This window comes from Maylandia zebra, linkage group LG6, assembly GCF_041146795.1.
Source record: "Maylandia zebra isolate NMK-2024a linkage group LG6, Mzebra_GT3a, whole genome shotgun sequence".
Taxonomy (NCBI): domain Eukaryota; kingdom Metazoa; phylum Chordata; class Actinopteri; order Cichliformes; family Cichlidae; genus Maylandia; species Maylandia zebra.
The window spans coordinates 35,809,954-35,824,625 of record NC_135172.1 but is presented as its reverse complement, the minus strand read 5'-3'; the positions used below and the strand labels follow the sequence as shown (position 1 = coordinate 35,824,625).

Below are 14,672 nucleotides of genomic sequence, written 5' to 3'. Positions count from 1 at the left end.
GAAACTGCTAGCCTGCCCAGTCAGGAAGAAAGCAAAGTGTTTTGTCCAGTGTGATGAATTGCTGTTGACTGTGGAAATTCAAAACTGTGCCAATAGATAAGCTGTTATTAAAAAAAAAGTATGACTACAACTAAAGGTTACTGTTGCAGTTAGGGTTGCCAACTCCCTGAAAAATAAATAAGGGACACCTCGTGGCCAGGGCCGGGCAACCCAGTTGTCTTCACCCTTCCCAGTGTGGTAGCTCTTTTTTTTGTGTGTGAAATTATTTTTTAACCATTTGACTTGAATTTGATTTAAGCAGATGCATATTCTTTGTGATATGACCATATGGGAAACAAATGATCATTTAGCCGTTTATTTTTAACTCAAAATGACAACATTAACACAGTAAAACAGGTCTCTTTCTTAAACAGAAGCCTGTCATGCTTAGCTTTTGAGGATATAAGTAAATCTTTCTTTAAAAGAACTCTGTCCTGCTTAACTTAAAATTATATAAATTAATAGAAAACAATAGAACAAAATCATTCTTGTAACTGTGCACATTTAGTGCATTTAGTACAACTGGCTTCAGTTGAGGTATTATTTCAGCTTTTCTAAAGCTAATCAGGTTTGTAAACCCACTTGTTCCCATGATTACGCATCATAACTCATCATCATTATTCATCTATGTATTACTTTTATGTATTAGTGATCTATTTGTTGTAATCATCTATCCTTGCAGTTGTTTATTACACAAAATAAGTTATATTATCACACTTCTGGCCACATAGCGCTGATATTCACTGCACATGCCCATATTAACCTTAACCAGAGGGTTTAAACAACAAACCAGTGTTTACATACCATATCTGCTTCTGCCTTGGCCTGGTGGACAAGAAATTGGTTAAGGGTTCCCCGAGCTTTCACGCCCCTCATGTTCTTCATGTGCCCACCACTAGAAGCATGCCTATGGAAAAAGTGCGCCGGCACACAGTGCAGTGCGCTTTAAAGGTGTTATGGTGTATTTTCCCAGCCAGGTGTTTCCCTTTTCCCATTCCTCCCAGTACTTTTGCAGCCTATTTTTCTTTCTCTGAGCGAACAAACATTGCTGCTCTAACGCTGGGCTTACACTGTGCGATTTTTGGCCCATTTTGAGCCGATTTTTGAGTCGTGCGACCGATTTGGTGATCGGCCCGATTTTGGCCTTCATCGTGCATCGTGTAGTATACGTGGGGTAACGAGAAGCGATTAACACCTCGAGCAGCTCCCGATCATCAATCGCTCGTGAGCCGCTCACACTGCTCACGCGCAAACACGTAAACGTCGGTGAAAAAGACGGCGCAGCACGGCAGTGCAGCGTGTGATCTGGACACAAGTGATGGAGGCACAACTTGTAGAACTTTGGAAAGCTCATCCGAGCCTTTTCGATGTGGCATCACAAAATTATCACGACCACAACAACCGTGAAAATAGTTGGATCTACACTGCTGCTCATTCACAGCTGCCTGATCATGTTTTTTTATTAGCAATTTAGCAAAGTTGATGGTGGTGGTGTGTCTGTGTGAGTGAAAGACAGAGAGAGAGAGCGACAGATTTTCTGTTATAACCTTCATGTTATGGAGGCACAGGGTGAGCACTCAGGTCGCATCAGAGCATCGGGCCGTATAGTGTGAGACCCTGCATCGTGACCTGCAAACTTCTAACCCCTGCGAGTCAATCGTGCAGTTTGAGCAGGAGCTGAATAACGTGACTGAAAATCGCACAGTGTCTGCCCAGCTTTAGGTGTACTGTCGTCCGAGACTTGCACCGCAGTGTCGGCGTTTGTTTCCCTGTTGGCCATGCTTCTTGTTGTGGTCATCTGTTGTCTTCCGGTATTTTCTCCGTAAGCGACCTTTCATCGACCAATGAGATGAGCGGTAATCTGAATTGTCATACTCGAATTGTCATAAGTGTGCTGTCAGCTCATTGGTCACAAAGCAGGAGAGGGGCTGGGAATTATGCTTTCCAACAAAGCGTTAATTCCATTAACATTTATAGACTACTTTTGATTCTCACTGTATTACGGGACAAAGTGCGTCCCTTATTAGCTCAATACGGGACGTGTGCTTTTGTTTCTAAATACGGGACGATTCCGTATTTTAAGGGACGGTTGGCAACCCTAGTTGCAGTTTATGTTAAATGTTACATGCAAGGTATTGTGTGAAGGTTTCTTGTATGGATTAAGACACTAATCGTGATAACGCTGTTCTACCTTCTAGCTAATGTATGATGAAGGGTAGGTTACCGCCTGGATGGGGCACATCTGACTATGAAGCCAAGAGACACTTCATGCTCATACTTTGATGTGTTACTCATGAAGTAGGCCTGCAGTAAACAACTTTCTTTATGATCCTATTTTTGTTTTTTTATCCTAATAGGGACCAGCATGGACTTCTTTTTAAAACCACAATAATATTTCCCTTGTAGCAAGTAGAAAACATACGGGTTTAAGATGCTTCCAGATGTCTTCACTTTTCCCTTGAATTAACTTGAATGTTCATCTTTATAGCCTGTGATTCAGCGGATGGCGAAATTAGCTTAGCCTGGCACTCAGCACCACCTAAAAGCTGGGATGTCATTTTCTGTCTAAGTTAAATATTATACCAGATAAGTTGTTAAAACAAGTGGTGAACACAGCCAGAGATTAGTGATACTATTGCAGGGGATGAAACCACTGTATGATGTGGAAAGGTTTCTTTTACACAAAGACCAAATCCACTAAAGCCAATGCTGACTTTAACAATCAGTTCATTATTAGTTTGATTGAGCAGAATTTCTGTTATATGCCAAGTGTCTTCCTCTTTCACTCTACAAGCCCCAGGCTAGCCTTGAATGGCAAGCAGCCACAACAGTGGGAAATACAGAAATCCTGTTTGCAACTTGGCAGCGCTTTTTATGGGGTTCCTTTATGCAGCCACGTGCAGACAGTTATTAACCTGTTCATGCTGCACATGACATGACAGCTATTTGTTGTAACATTCATTATAAGGTGAGGCTCCTCTACAAATTAAACCAAATTGCTTAAACACTTCCTCTTCCAGTTATGTGGGAAAGTCAGTGGTTTATAAATCATTCATAAAATTGCAGTGATAATATATAATGTTTGGTCCTCTGTTATAAAGTAATTGGTTGTAAAGATTTCGGTCAATGTCATGGCCCACTTGTCCCAGATAATGGAGGAAACTTATATAGACTGAGGGTGATTAAAATTTTTGCAATTCAGCCTACAGCCTCTAGGATGGTACATCCATATATGCCATTTCCAAAAGGCAAGGCAAGTTTATTTGTATAGCACAATTCAACAACAAGGTGATTCAAAGTGCTTTACAGAGACATTAGAAACAAAAACAAATAAAAAGCATGATTTAAAATTGATTAAAACAAGCAAACAAACTAACTAACTAATTAACAAACAAACAAACAAACAAAACAGTATATAAAATCAAAACAGATAAAATCAGAACAGTAGATAAAATCAGTAGTTAAATGTAAGTTTTGAAATTTAAGCTTAAAAGTGTGGATTTGGTGCTTTATTCAAATGCAGCTGAGAACAGGTGAGTCTTCAACCTGGATTTAAATAAACTGAGTGTTTCAGCTGATCTGAGGCTTTCTGGGAGTTTGTTCCAGATATAAGAAGCATAAAAGCTGAATGCAGCTTCTCCGTGTCTGGTTCTGACTCTGGGAACTGATAAAAGACCGGATCCAGATGACCTGAGGGATCTGGAAGGTTCATACTGGGTCAGGAGGTCACTGATGTATTTTGGTCCTAAACCATTCAGAGCTTTATAGGCCAGCATCAGAACTTTAAAGTCGATCCTCTGACAGACAGGCAGCCAGTGTAAAGACCTCAGAGCTGGACTGATGTGGTCCACTTTTTTGGTCTTAGTGAGGACTCGAGCAGCAGAGTTCTGAATGAGCTGTAGTTGTCTGACTGATTTTTTAGGTAGACCTGTAAAGATGCTGTTACAGTAATCAAGCCTACTAAAGATGAATGCATGGACTAGTTTTTCCAGGTCCTGTTGAGACATCAGATCTTTTATCCTTGAAATATTCTTGAGGTGATAGTAAGATGATTTTGTTATTGTCTTAATGTGTTTTTCCAGTTTAGGTCTGCATCCATCACTACACCCAAATTTCTCGCCTGGTTTGTGGTTTTTAGGTGTATAGATTGAAGTTCTCTGGTGATGTACCAATTGCTTGTCTAATCTTTTGGATTTTTTCTGTGAAGAATTTGGCAAAGTCATTGCAGGCCATGGTCGAATGAAGTTCAGCTGCCACTGACACAGGAGGGTTTGTTAGCCTGTCAACTGTAGAAAATAAGACCTGAGCATTATGGCTGTTTTTAGTGATGATGTCAGAGAAGTAGGACCTTCTTGCACTCCTCAGTTGTAAATTATAATTGTGAAGTTTCTCTTTATAGATGTCATAATGAACCTGGAGTTTTGTTTTTCTCCATCTGCGCTCAGCTTTCCTACACTCTTTTTTTTTTCATTTTTCACTAGTGTGGAGTTTCTCCATGGAGACTTTTTCCTTCCAGAGATAACCTTCACCTTAATGGGAGCAATAGTGTCCATTTCATTTAACATGTTAGCATTGAAGCTATTGACGAGCTCATTGACTGACCCTCTGGACAGGTCAGGTGTTAATGGGAAGACCTGGTTAAAAATCGCACTACTGTGTTCAGTTATACACCGTTTTGTGATCACTGCTGTTGATATATTTATGTGGGCTGAGATTTTACTTTCAAAGAAAACACAGTAAAGGTTTGCTGTGTCACCCAGCACAGTTTCAAGACTAAGAAGCACTGCCACAACCATACAAAATGACCTGCAGTTAGAGACCATTGTTTGGTCTGTTACCAGAATTGGCAGGTACATCCCTGAGCACATGATGCATTAACAGGTCAGGAGAAGTTGTGGAGAATGCTCAGCTGCTTACATCATAGTTAGCTGGTTTGATGATGGGTCAGTGGATCAGAGCTCGACGGGCTAGACAACAGCCCCCCGACTGCCATTAGGGATCTGGATAAAATCCTTGGATCCATCGACACAACAAGGCCCAACCTCATGTGGCGAGAGTATGCAAGCAGGAGATTTCCAAGGTCAACATCCGTCGTCTCAATAGGAGCACCGACATTGTCAGGCATGCATATAAGCACATGGGGGCCATACAAACTACTGTGTACAATTGTTGCTACAATGAAATTCTGGCAAAATTGACTAGCCCGCTGCTTCATTTTTTCACTTTGATTTTCTTGGTGTCTTTGAATTCAGCCCTCTGTAGATTGATAATTTTCATGTACATCAAATGATGTGAATCATCCTCTTACCCAGTCCATGTCCGTATACACATCCAGCATGGTGTTTTTTTCCCCCATTGAGACCTGATTTTTGAGCAGTATAAAGGATGGGTCTAGCCACCATGATATTTTGTAGCCTTGAACTGACATTGAGCAACTTGTATAGCCACACGCTAAAGCATACAGTGCCTCATGTTTTACTGTTACTAGTTTCATAATTTACAAAAGTGTACCATGCTGCATTAGATAGTGATTGAGATCCTAAACTCTTCAGGAAAGTTTATACGGAAACGACAGCACAGTGGTGCAATGGTTAGAACAGTTGCCTCACAGCAAAAGGATCCTGGGCTGGAATCCACCAGCCAATTGGGGCTTGTCTTTATTAATCTGCATGTTGTCCCTCTGCCTGCATAGGTTAGTTCTGGACACTTGACCTTTCTCCCATAGTCCAAAAACATGTCTGTTAGGTTAATTTGTGATTCTAAATTGGCTGTAAGTGCAAATGATTGTCTACCTGCCCTGGACTGGGGATAGACTGGTGCTCTACTCCACCTCTGGGACTGCTGGGATAGGCTCCATCAGTCTTGAACTGGATAAGCAGTGAAGAATCAATAGAGACCATAAATCCTTCAGGAAAGTTTTTACAGAGTTTAAAGATCAAATGAGCAATAGGGTCATTATTTCACAAACTCCAGTGACTTTATTTTGCAACCAGAGGAGTTCCCCTTTTTCCAGTCAATAGAAAAAATGCAGGTTCAAAGCACTTAAGTGGGGGCTTCAAATTTCAGACCCAGATTAATCTTTTTAATGCATTTCAATCTTCACAAACGTTTTCAAGCACATCAGCTACTGCTGATGTGCTTGAAAGCAGTCATTTTAAGCAGTAATAGATGCAAAGGCAGACCTGCCCTAAGGTAACATTTGTAATGTAATGGTATTGTCTAAGTCTGAGACTCTTCAGAACTGCTGCTGGACCCTATGACACAGATTTTTGATAATGCACTACAAATATAAAAGTTGCTTGATGAAAAAAGAAAAACATCATAGCACATTTTAATCACTGAAAAAAAAACATACATTACAAATTGTCAGTCAGTTGCTTTCCAGAGTTTTCTAAAGATGGGTCCAGCGGGTTAGCAATAATCTGAGTAAAATAGTCTGGAGTTGGTTCAACGTGTTTTTATGACCTCTGCTGTGAATTTTTATCTTTATACCAGTGTGGACAGACTCTGATGTGCAACAAAAATGGGTCCAAATATGGGTGAGAGAATCTCCTTAGAGAGGGGTAGAAGTTGCAATTTAATCCACTTCTCTTCTTGCCAACAAGCATTACACCATCACTTGAGAATTCGCTCTAATTTGAGAGGCTGTGACTTAACACACACACACAAATAGGCAGAAATCTTGTCTCTCTTTCTTTCTTTCACACGAAACATACAATAAGCTAGCAGCAACCCCACCCTTAACAGTTTTTCATCATGACAGCCCACACTGGTCATTTGGCTTCCCTCAGACTTCATAAAAGGGGGCAGAGTTCAGTACTGATAGCACAGTGTTTGCACAATGACTCTCTTTGTTCAGTTAAAGGCTGTTTGTATTTCCACTCTGTGTTTCTGTCCTGGCCGGTGTGTGTTCTTGTTTCCAGGTGACAGTAGTTACACAGACTTCATATAAAAACTTTTGAAAACCCACATGGGGCAAGGATTAGTCAACCATCTGGGTGTGTCTTTCTCTGAGTAAGACTTGGGATCATTTGCTTCATTTGAGTTTCTTGTCATGTTTGAATTTTTCTAACATCAAGTTTGCCATAGATTTCTGCCCGGCTTCTCCTCTAAGTCCCAGTGCTTTCCACACTGAGCTGTTAACCATTGTTCACCCTTTCCTGAAAGCAGTGCTGTTACGTAACACAGATTTCCACAAGCCCATATCCCACCTCCCAGAAGTTATCGGTTGCCATTGCAACTGCATAAACAGAGCAATGTTATGGAGGGGGAAAAATGTATACCCTGAGTATGTTCTGAAAGATCAGTAAAGTGACAAAAACAACACAACTCTTATATTCACTGGCAGATTTATTTTTCAGAGACACCACACACACAAACACACACAGTACATCAGGAATTTCGTCTTCTGATTTGCAAACTTGGATCGTGAACTCTTAAACAGTTTTTTTTTCCAACATTTTTCAGTACAGTTTCCTCTCATTTAAAATCTTTTATTTGTGGGAGTATGTGTGTGTGTGTGAGTGTGCGTGTGTCTAAGAACAGCTTGTCCTGCCAGCTGGAGCTCCTAGCTGGAAGTGCACACAGTGGTGGTTGTGACTGTGGTACTTCAGCCCCCTGTTAAAAGAAGAAAAAAAAATTTATGCTGTGCTTCTAGCTTTTATTACAGGAACCCATCAAGTCTTCGTGGTATTTGTTAAATAAGACATTACTTACCTGTACTAATTGGTCTAACAGTGAGAAAAGAAGTACGGTGCAAGAAATGAGTGCATTTTCACGTAAGGAGTCTCAAAAGCACATTCACCTGTGTCTATCTGGACTCTTCTGATTCCAACAGGCTCCTGTAGGTTGCAATTTCCTGCTCCAGCCTTGACTTGATATCCAGAAGCATCTTGTAGTCCTGGCCCTGTTGCTCAATGCTGGCACGAACGTTGGCTAGCTCTGCTTCAAGCATGTTGATTTGGTTCTGGAAGCCGGCGAGCATGGCGCTGTATCGAGCCTCTGTCTCTGCTAACGTGTTCTCCAAAGCCCCTTTCTGTTAAAGTGGGAGGAAAAGCAGAATTAGGGCACACAAGTAGTGATGCCTAAATCATGTTATCTGTACGTGCAAACAATTCAGTGTTTTAGGTATATTTGTTCTTAGGTATATATGTTTTTCTATACTGTTTTATCTCTCTTTATGAAAGTATAAAAGGCAAATGCATTTAAGTGCATGTGTCTTTTTCTCCCTGAGTGTGTTTGTTGCAGGGAGTGTTCAGTGACTAACTCCAGCTGAGCACAGATAATCTGTGGGAGTACAGCTTCTGAGCCATCCAGTTCAGCATTCCTTCAGCTTTCTTTAAACTCTTTTATGTCTCCCAGAATCTGGACAGATGTCTGTGAAATGTTTTCCTGACCATGAGGCCCTCCCTCCTTCCTTCACTGCTCCAATCATTCTTATCTCGCTCACTCGCTCTCTCTCCTTCTTCATTCTTGCAAAAAAACCCTTCCTTTCCTGCCCTCCCCTCTGCTCCACACCCTCTGTCATTGTCCCTTTCTTCATTTCTTTTAGACAAGACAGCAATGTGGGGATTTTGATCATATAAGGCAATATCAGTGAGATGTGAATAGATGGGGTTTCATGTTTTTCTTACCATACTAAGCTGAGACTGCAGCTCAATCTCCAAGCCCTGCAGTGTGCGCCGTAGGTCACTGATCTCTGTCTTGGACGTCTGGATTGTCTCTGTGTGGATGGTTATCTCTTTTGTCAGGGTTGCCGACTAAAGCAGGAAATAAAGACAAAATTAGATGATAGTAGTTACTCATCTTGGCTTCAGAGATTGTGTTTAATTACAGGATAGACTGCTGCAGGCCTAAACCTAGTCATTTGCAATGTGTGGGATATAATGACTTTGTTTATGTGAAAATCTTTTTACCTTGTCATTAAACCAGGCTTCCTGATCGCGACGATGTTTATTGGTAATTGCTTCATACTGTGCACGGATCTCCTCCAGAACTTTGTTCAGGTCTTGCTGAGGTGCGGCATCTACCTCTACGTTGACATTGCCTGTAAGCTGAGAACGCAGTGCTGCCAGCTCCTGAACAAACAGAGAAAAAAGAGGGATTTAGATCTGTTTGATTGTTTCAGTTTATTCAGCTCTACAGAATAGATGATTCATCTAGCAGTTTGTATATAACTGATGGCTTGTAAATTCAAGATATCTATAAATCACCTCTGCATGATTTTTCTTCAGGTAGGCCAGCTCATCTTGCAGGCCTTCGATCTGCATCTCCAGGTCAGCCTTTGTCAGGGTGGTCTGGTCGAGCAGGCGGCGGAGGTTGGCAATGTCAGCCTCAACTGACTGGCGCATCATCAGCTCATGCTCGAATCTAATCATTTTTTTAAAGTAGAGAACATTGATATGAGACAACAGCCACTTTAAGCCATTGTGTTTAATCTTACAAGGACAGTCAGTCCACAAAATTATAACAGTTCTTGCTTACTTGGTCTTGAAGTCATCAGCAGCCAGTTTGGAGTTATCAATCTGGAGCAGGATGTTGGCATTTTCCATTGTGGCGGCATGGATCTTAAGAGAAGAACAACATTGTGAGTTAGTTTTGGTTACATCACTATACATTAGTTAGCTTAGGCTGGTTTTGATTTTGATCTGTTGCTAGCTTTGCATACTTATGTTAACTGTTAACATGCAGTTCCTCTGTGCTGCAACACCGTCTGAAGTGTTGCAGCTATACTAAATGATCACGCACAGTGTCACTCAAAATGTGTCAGTTTTCCTTGCTTAATTTGAGATTTTGGAATTAATACATACTTGTTAACTGTCCACTAAAACACCAAGTATTCAGTAGCACAATAGATTATGCAGTCTGTCATTATGCCTATCATGTATGTTGATTTTTGAAATGCTTCCTTGTTAACCATTTACAGCACAACAGATATTTGAATTTTCTGGTATTTAAGCAGTTAAGCTGGTACACACATACCTTGTCCCTCAGGCCGTTGATGATGTCCCAGTACTTGCTGTAGTCCTTCTCAGCTGCTGGTCCCTTCTTCTCATAGTACTCTCTGATCTGTTTCTCCAGCTTGGCATTGGCTGCCTCCAGAGAGCGGACCTTCTCCAGGTAGGAGGCCAGACGATCATTCAGGTTCTGCATGGTGGCCTTCTCGTTCAGGCGCACTGTTCCCTGGTCCAGGGCGCCTGACAGGTCAAAGCCACCGCCACCCATGCCCAGGCCGCCACCCATCCCCATGCCGCCACCCATCCCCATGCCTCCTGATGAGGACACAAAACGTGCACTGGAAGCAGAGATGCGAGGTGTTGATCTGAGGCTGAACCCAGACACACTATGGGCCTTCTGGGGAGCAGCACTTGATGTGAAAGTGCGGGTTTGTCTGATGATAGACATGATGGCTGTCTGCTGGTCAAGAGAGGACGCTAAAAAGAAAGAACCGTTACACAGCTGTAGACTGCGGCAGGACTCTGGGGTTTGATAGAGAGAGGCAGGCTGTTGATATAGTGCTGCTGGTGTGGGGCGGGCCTGAATGGGAGGGGCAAGGTGGAGAACTGGGCAGGGAGTTTTCTGTTACAGCTTTAAAGCGACATTTGTTTTCTGTTAAGGACCAGGGTTTGGTTTCTGCACACCCCTGTGAGGGAACTCTTATGGAATGTGTGTGTGTGTGTGTGTGTGTGTGTGTGTGTGTGTGTGTGTGTGTGTGTGTGTGTGTGTGTGTGTGTGCGTGCGCGCGCGCGCGTGCGTGCGTGCGTGCGTGTGTGTGTGTGTGAGGACTGTTAGTACCGTATGTATGTGTGCATATCTTTGTTCGTTTTTGTATTAATACATTTTGTGTATGCTTTTATAAATACCTGCCGGTATAGTCATGATCACACCACCCATTTGGTATCTCACTGTAAATGGAAAGGCTCCAGATTTGATGTTTTTGCAAAGTGCTCATATGAATGTTCCACCATAGGTCAACATTCATATGAGCACTTTGCAAAAACAAAAGTTTCCATGAGTCTCTTTCACTTTAAAATCCACTGATGATAAAATCAAGCTGTAGTAGAGTTAGTCCAAATGAAGCATTTAATCTCACAGCCTTTAACCTTACAGTGCTTTTTACAGATGAACAATTTGATTAATCTTCTGTTTGCAAAAGACTTTGCTGTAACGCCATGCATTTGTCTATACCGAACAGGTAAAGTTTTTAAACAGCTATTTTCTAAAGGCAAAAAAGAATAATAAATGATTGTGGACTATTTAATTTAATTTATGACCAATGTTTTTCAGTAACATGTTAATTTGTCACTGTGATGGCTCTCAGTTAGATAAAAAGAATATGTAATAAATAAATGTGTTACTGGGTGCTGAATGCATTAAACCAGCCTTGACCCACTAACTAACATTGTTTTCTGTCTTTTCAGTCAAGAGAATACATCAGCACCCATTGTTCACTATTATCACACACAACATCCCCCCTCAGTCTTGTATCCTGTGTGCGTGTGCACGCGCTTGTGTGCGTGCGTGCGTGCGTGCGTACGTGTGTGTTTGCGTGTGTGTGTCCGCTCTTTTTGTTGGTTTTGGACTGTGTCACAGTTCTTGAGCGATGACACAGAGCCCCAACAAATTGTGCAAGCAACTTATGTGTTAGCACATGAATGTGTGGGTGGTTCAGTGTGCACACATGTGTGCGTTGTCATTATCTCAGTGTTGGGCTCTGGCCAGTTTCTGTGCTCTAGCATCTGGTGTCAGCTGGGGGAGACGAAAGAGGCACAGGGGGATCAGTTTACAGTCAGAGGGAAAAGTAAATCATGCTTCTTTTGTACTTTGTTTAAGGGGCAGAATCTGGCCACTCTATATTTAGCTGGGTTACACAAGCTACTTAAAAAATTACAGATACAGATTTTTGTCTAGACTACATCTGTACCGTTAGAAGCTCTTAATACTCATTTTAACCTTCAAACTAGAACTCACCTTTGCTTTAATTTACTTTTTTTACTTTTGTCATGTTATTTGACGAGCGCGGCAATGCCACTTTCATGCCTATGCCCAAAATATGATGCAAAAAAATCTCGATGGGTTGTTAATGCCTGCAAGACACGGGTCACATGACCAGAACTAGCCACAGAGCTATCAGTCCCTCTTACTTAAAATCTTGAAATGAATCAGTATTGCACAATTTATTAGGCGCATTGGAGTGAAACGTGCATCTTACTATAAATTCTACTTATGACATTTATAAAGATATAATTGTGGGCCAGAGTGCAGGAAAGCTGCTAGGCAACCAGCAGTAACTTTGCATGGTCAAAGTCAAGCAGCTAGCAGTAGCTTTCTGCTTAGAGTGCATATTTATATTTAAAGTGCACATGTGTAAGAAACCGCAATGGTCTTTTTAGAAAGTATAAGTGCCCTGCAAAACCTAAAGCATAAAGCACCTTCCAAATATGCACTTGTTTCCATCAGTTTGACAGCATCTTAATGTGTATACTTCACGTCTGTGTTAAAGGCCTGGTCGGCACGCCCAAGATCCCAACTGTGCATGTCTGTGTGTATCCCAAAAGGATAAACAACAAAAACATACATTTTAAAATGTCCGCTTTGCCCCCATCTCCAAATCATTTTTGCACTTAGGTTAAAGCATTCCTCATGTATGATGTTTTTTTTGTCCTTTTAAAGGAAATAGATTATTTTTTAAGAGCCTGTATGCAAAGGGTGGGGTCAGGCACAGACATTTAGACAAACTTAACATTCAAAGGTGTGGTTACACTAAAGTTAGTGTTCTCTCTGTCACTGTCTTGTGAAGGTCTGAATAAAGCCCTGAGGGTCATTACAACAACGAAACAATGTGTATTTATGAGTAACAGAATGCTTCTGCGTCATCAGGTTGATGAAGCAATCAGTATTTCATATTCTTTTAAAAACAGCTAAGATTTAATCCTGCAGATCAGTTCATCTCCTTATCAGTTCTACTTTGTTTTTCCAAAACACCATTTAAGAAAAATAAGCCTTTGTATAGCTGAAATAAGTTTGTTTTTGTTAAGTGTTAAAGACTAGGTGTTTATTATAGCCTTTTACGGTCTTTAAGTGTCTGTGAGTTACAGTTTTCCCTTGACTTGAGTGGAGATAAAGACATGTCTAGTCTATTTGTATAACCCTTAATCACCTTTAATATGTAGCGTCTCAGCGGGCGTGCCAGCACTCATATTATGAAAACAGTGAATGAAAGATAATTCCTCTAAACTAATATCCTCACAGTGAGTATGTAAAAAACTCCCACTGGAAGCTCAAAGGGGAAAAAATGCACCAAACCCTGGGGGAGTTGGTGCTAGGTTTCTCATGAGCTCTGATCTTATACACAACATGCTGTCTAAACAACACTTGGAAAAAAAATTTTTAAACTGAGACTTCCTGGCATTGTAACCGATAAAGCATGAATCAAACCTGGCACAGGTGCTGAGAAATATGCAGGTACGGGCAGATTCATTACCAAAACAGATGAGTACACTTTAGAAACGTGTTAAAACAGAGTGGTTGACCTCATGTCTGACTTGGGTTGGTCAATCAAGCTGGGTGTTTTCACTAAAACCAAATTATGACTCATGTATTCACAGCAGGTTATAATCTCCATGACAGGCGACTCACACAGACACCTTTCTTCTTAATGTCCATTTTTATTTAAATATCAATGCAACCTTCAGTTACAATGTATTCACTACGGTGATGTGATGCATGTGACGACAATGTCTTCAGACCTGAGCTTCAAACTCAAATTGATGAGCTTTTTGTTATCAAGCTGATGATGATTGAGAACAAAGTCTATGCTCAATGTTTACTAAAACATCCTCCAGAGTCCTCCATCAGTGGCCTAATAGTTAAAGCTAAATCATTTAAATCCTGTTAGCCGCCCCTTCTACCTTTGTGGCAATCCTAAGGTGTCTGACCGTGTCCTTTATGATGCTTTTATTCATACTGAGTAATTTACTATCTCATCCAGTAAAAATATTACTCCACCTCCACCTACTTCAAAACCCTCAGGCAAATTGGCTTACTGCTTACTTGCCAAGAAGTCAACATGAAGATAAGATCATCTGATAAAGAGTGTTTACAACCTGCAGCCTGTTCAGATAACACTCTGTTTCATGACTTGCTTGACAGCTTTTGTGACTATTTTTTTATCACAGTATTGCTTTTCTTTCTTCTGTGTATATCATGATAAAAGTTCATGAAACAACAATGCACTCTACTACCTGCAGTCTTGAACTTCATTTTATTCGTCTGAATGAAAATCTGTTTTCTGGCTATGTTACAGTCTTTCATTGAGGTCCCACAGTTGCATTTCGTTTTAATAATGTAGACTGACTGATATGAAATTGCACTTTTTTTTAAATGCTTATTTTTAAAATAATAGTCCGATCAAGATTAACTCAATTTGAGCTGTATGTGGCTCTTAGACTAAAATTCATTACCCATGTTTTAAGTCCTTACATCTAAAATAAACCACAAATAATGACTGCATAGTGAAGCAAACTTGCAGCTAACAGTAACAGGGGGAACAATAAAGTGCTCCATTCATTGTGTTCAGTTTCCTTTTCTCAGCTGTAAGGACTAATGAGATGGTTTCTATTCAATGTTAAAAC

General features: G+C 40.9%; 1 protein-coding gene across 1 annotated transcript; it reads right to left on the bottom strand.

Annotated features, from left to right (window-relative positions):
• Positions 1-7,371: 7,371 nt before the first annotated feature.
• On the bottom strand, positions 7,372-10,534 carry LOC101476066 (keratin, type I cytoskeletal 19). The gene is made up of 7 exons (XM_004538971.6): positions 10,021-10,534; positions 9,523-9,605; positions 9,252-9,408; positions 8,955-9,116; positions 8,673-8,798; positions 7,844-8,074; positions 7,372-7,656 (listed from the first exon to the last, which is right to left on the bottom strand). The coding sequence occupies exons 1-6, from the start codon at positions 10,441-10,443 to the stop codon at positions 7,850-7,852; spliced, it is 1,176 nt and encodes a 391-aa protein (XP_004539028.1). The 5' UTR covers positions 10,444-10,534; the 3' UTR covers positions 7,372-7,656; positions 7,844-7,849.
• Positions 10,535-14,672: the final 4,138 nt, after the last annotated feature.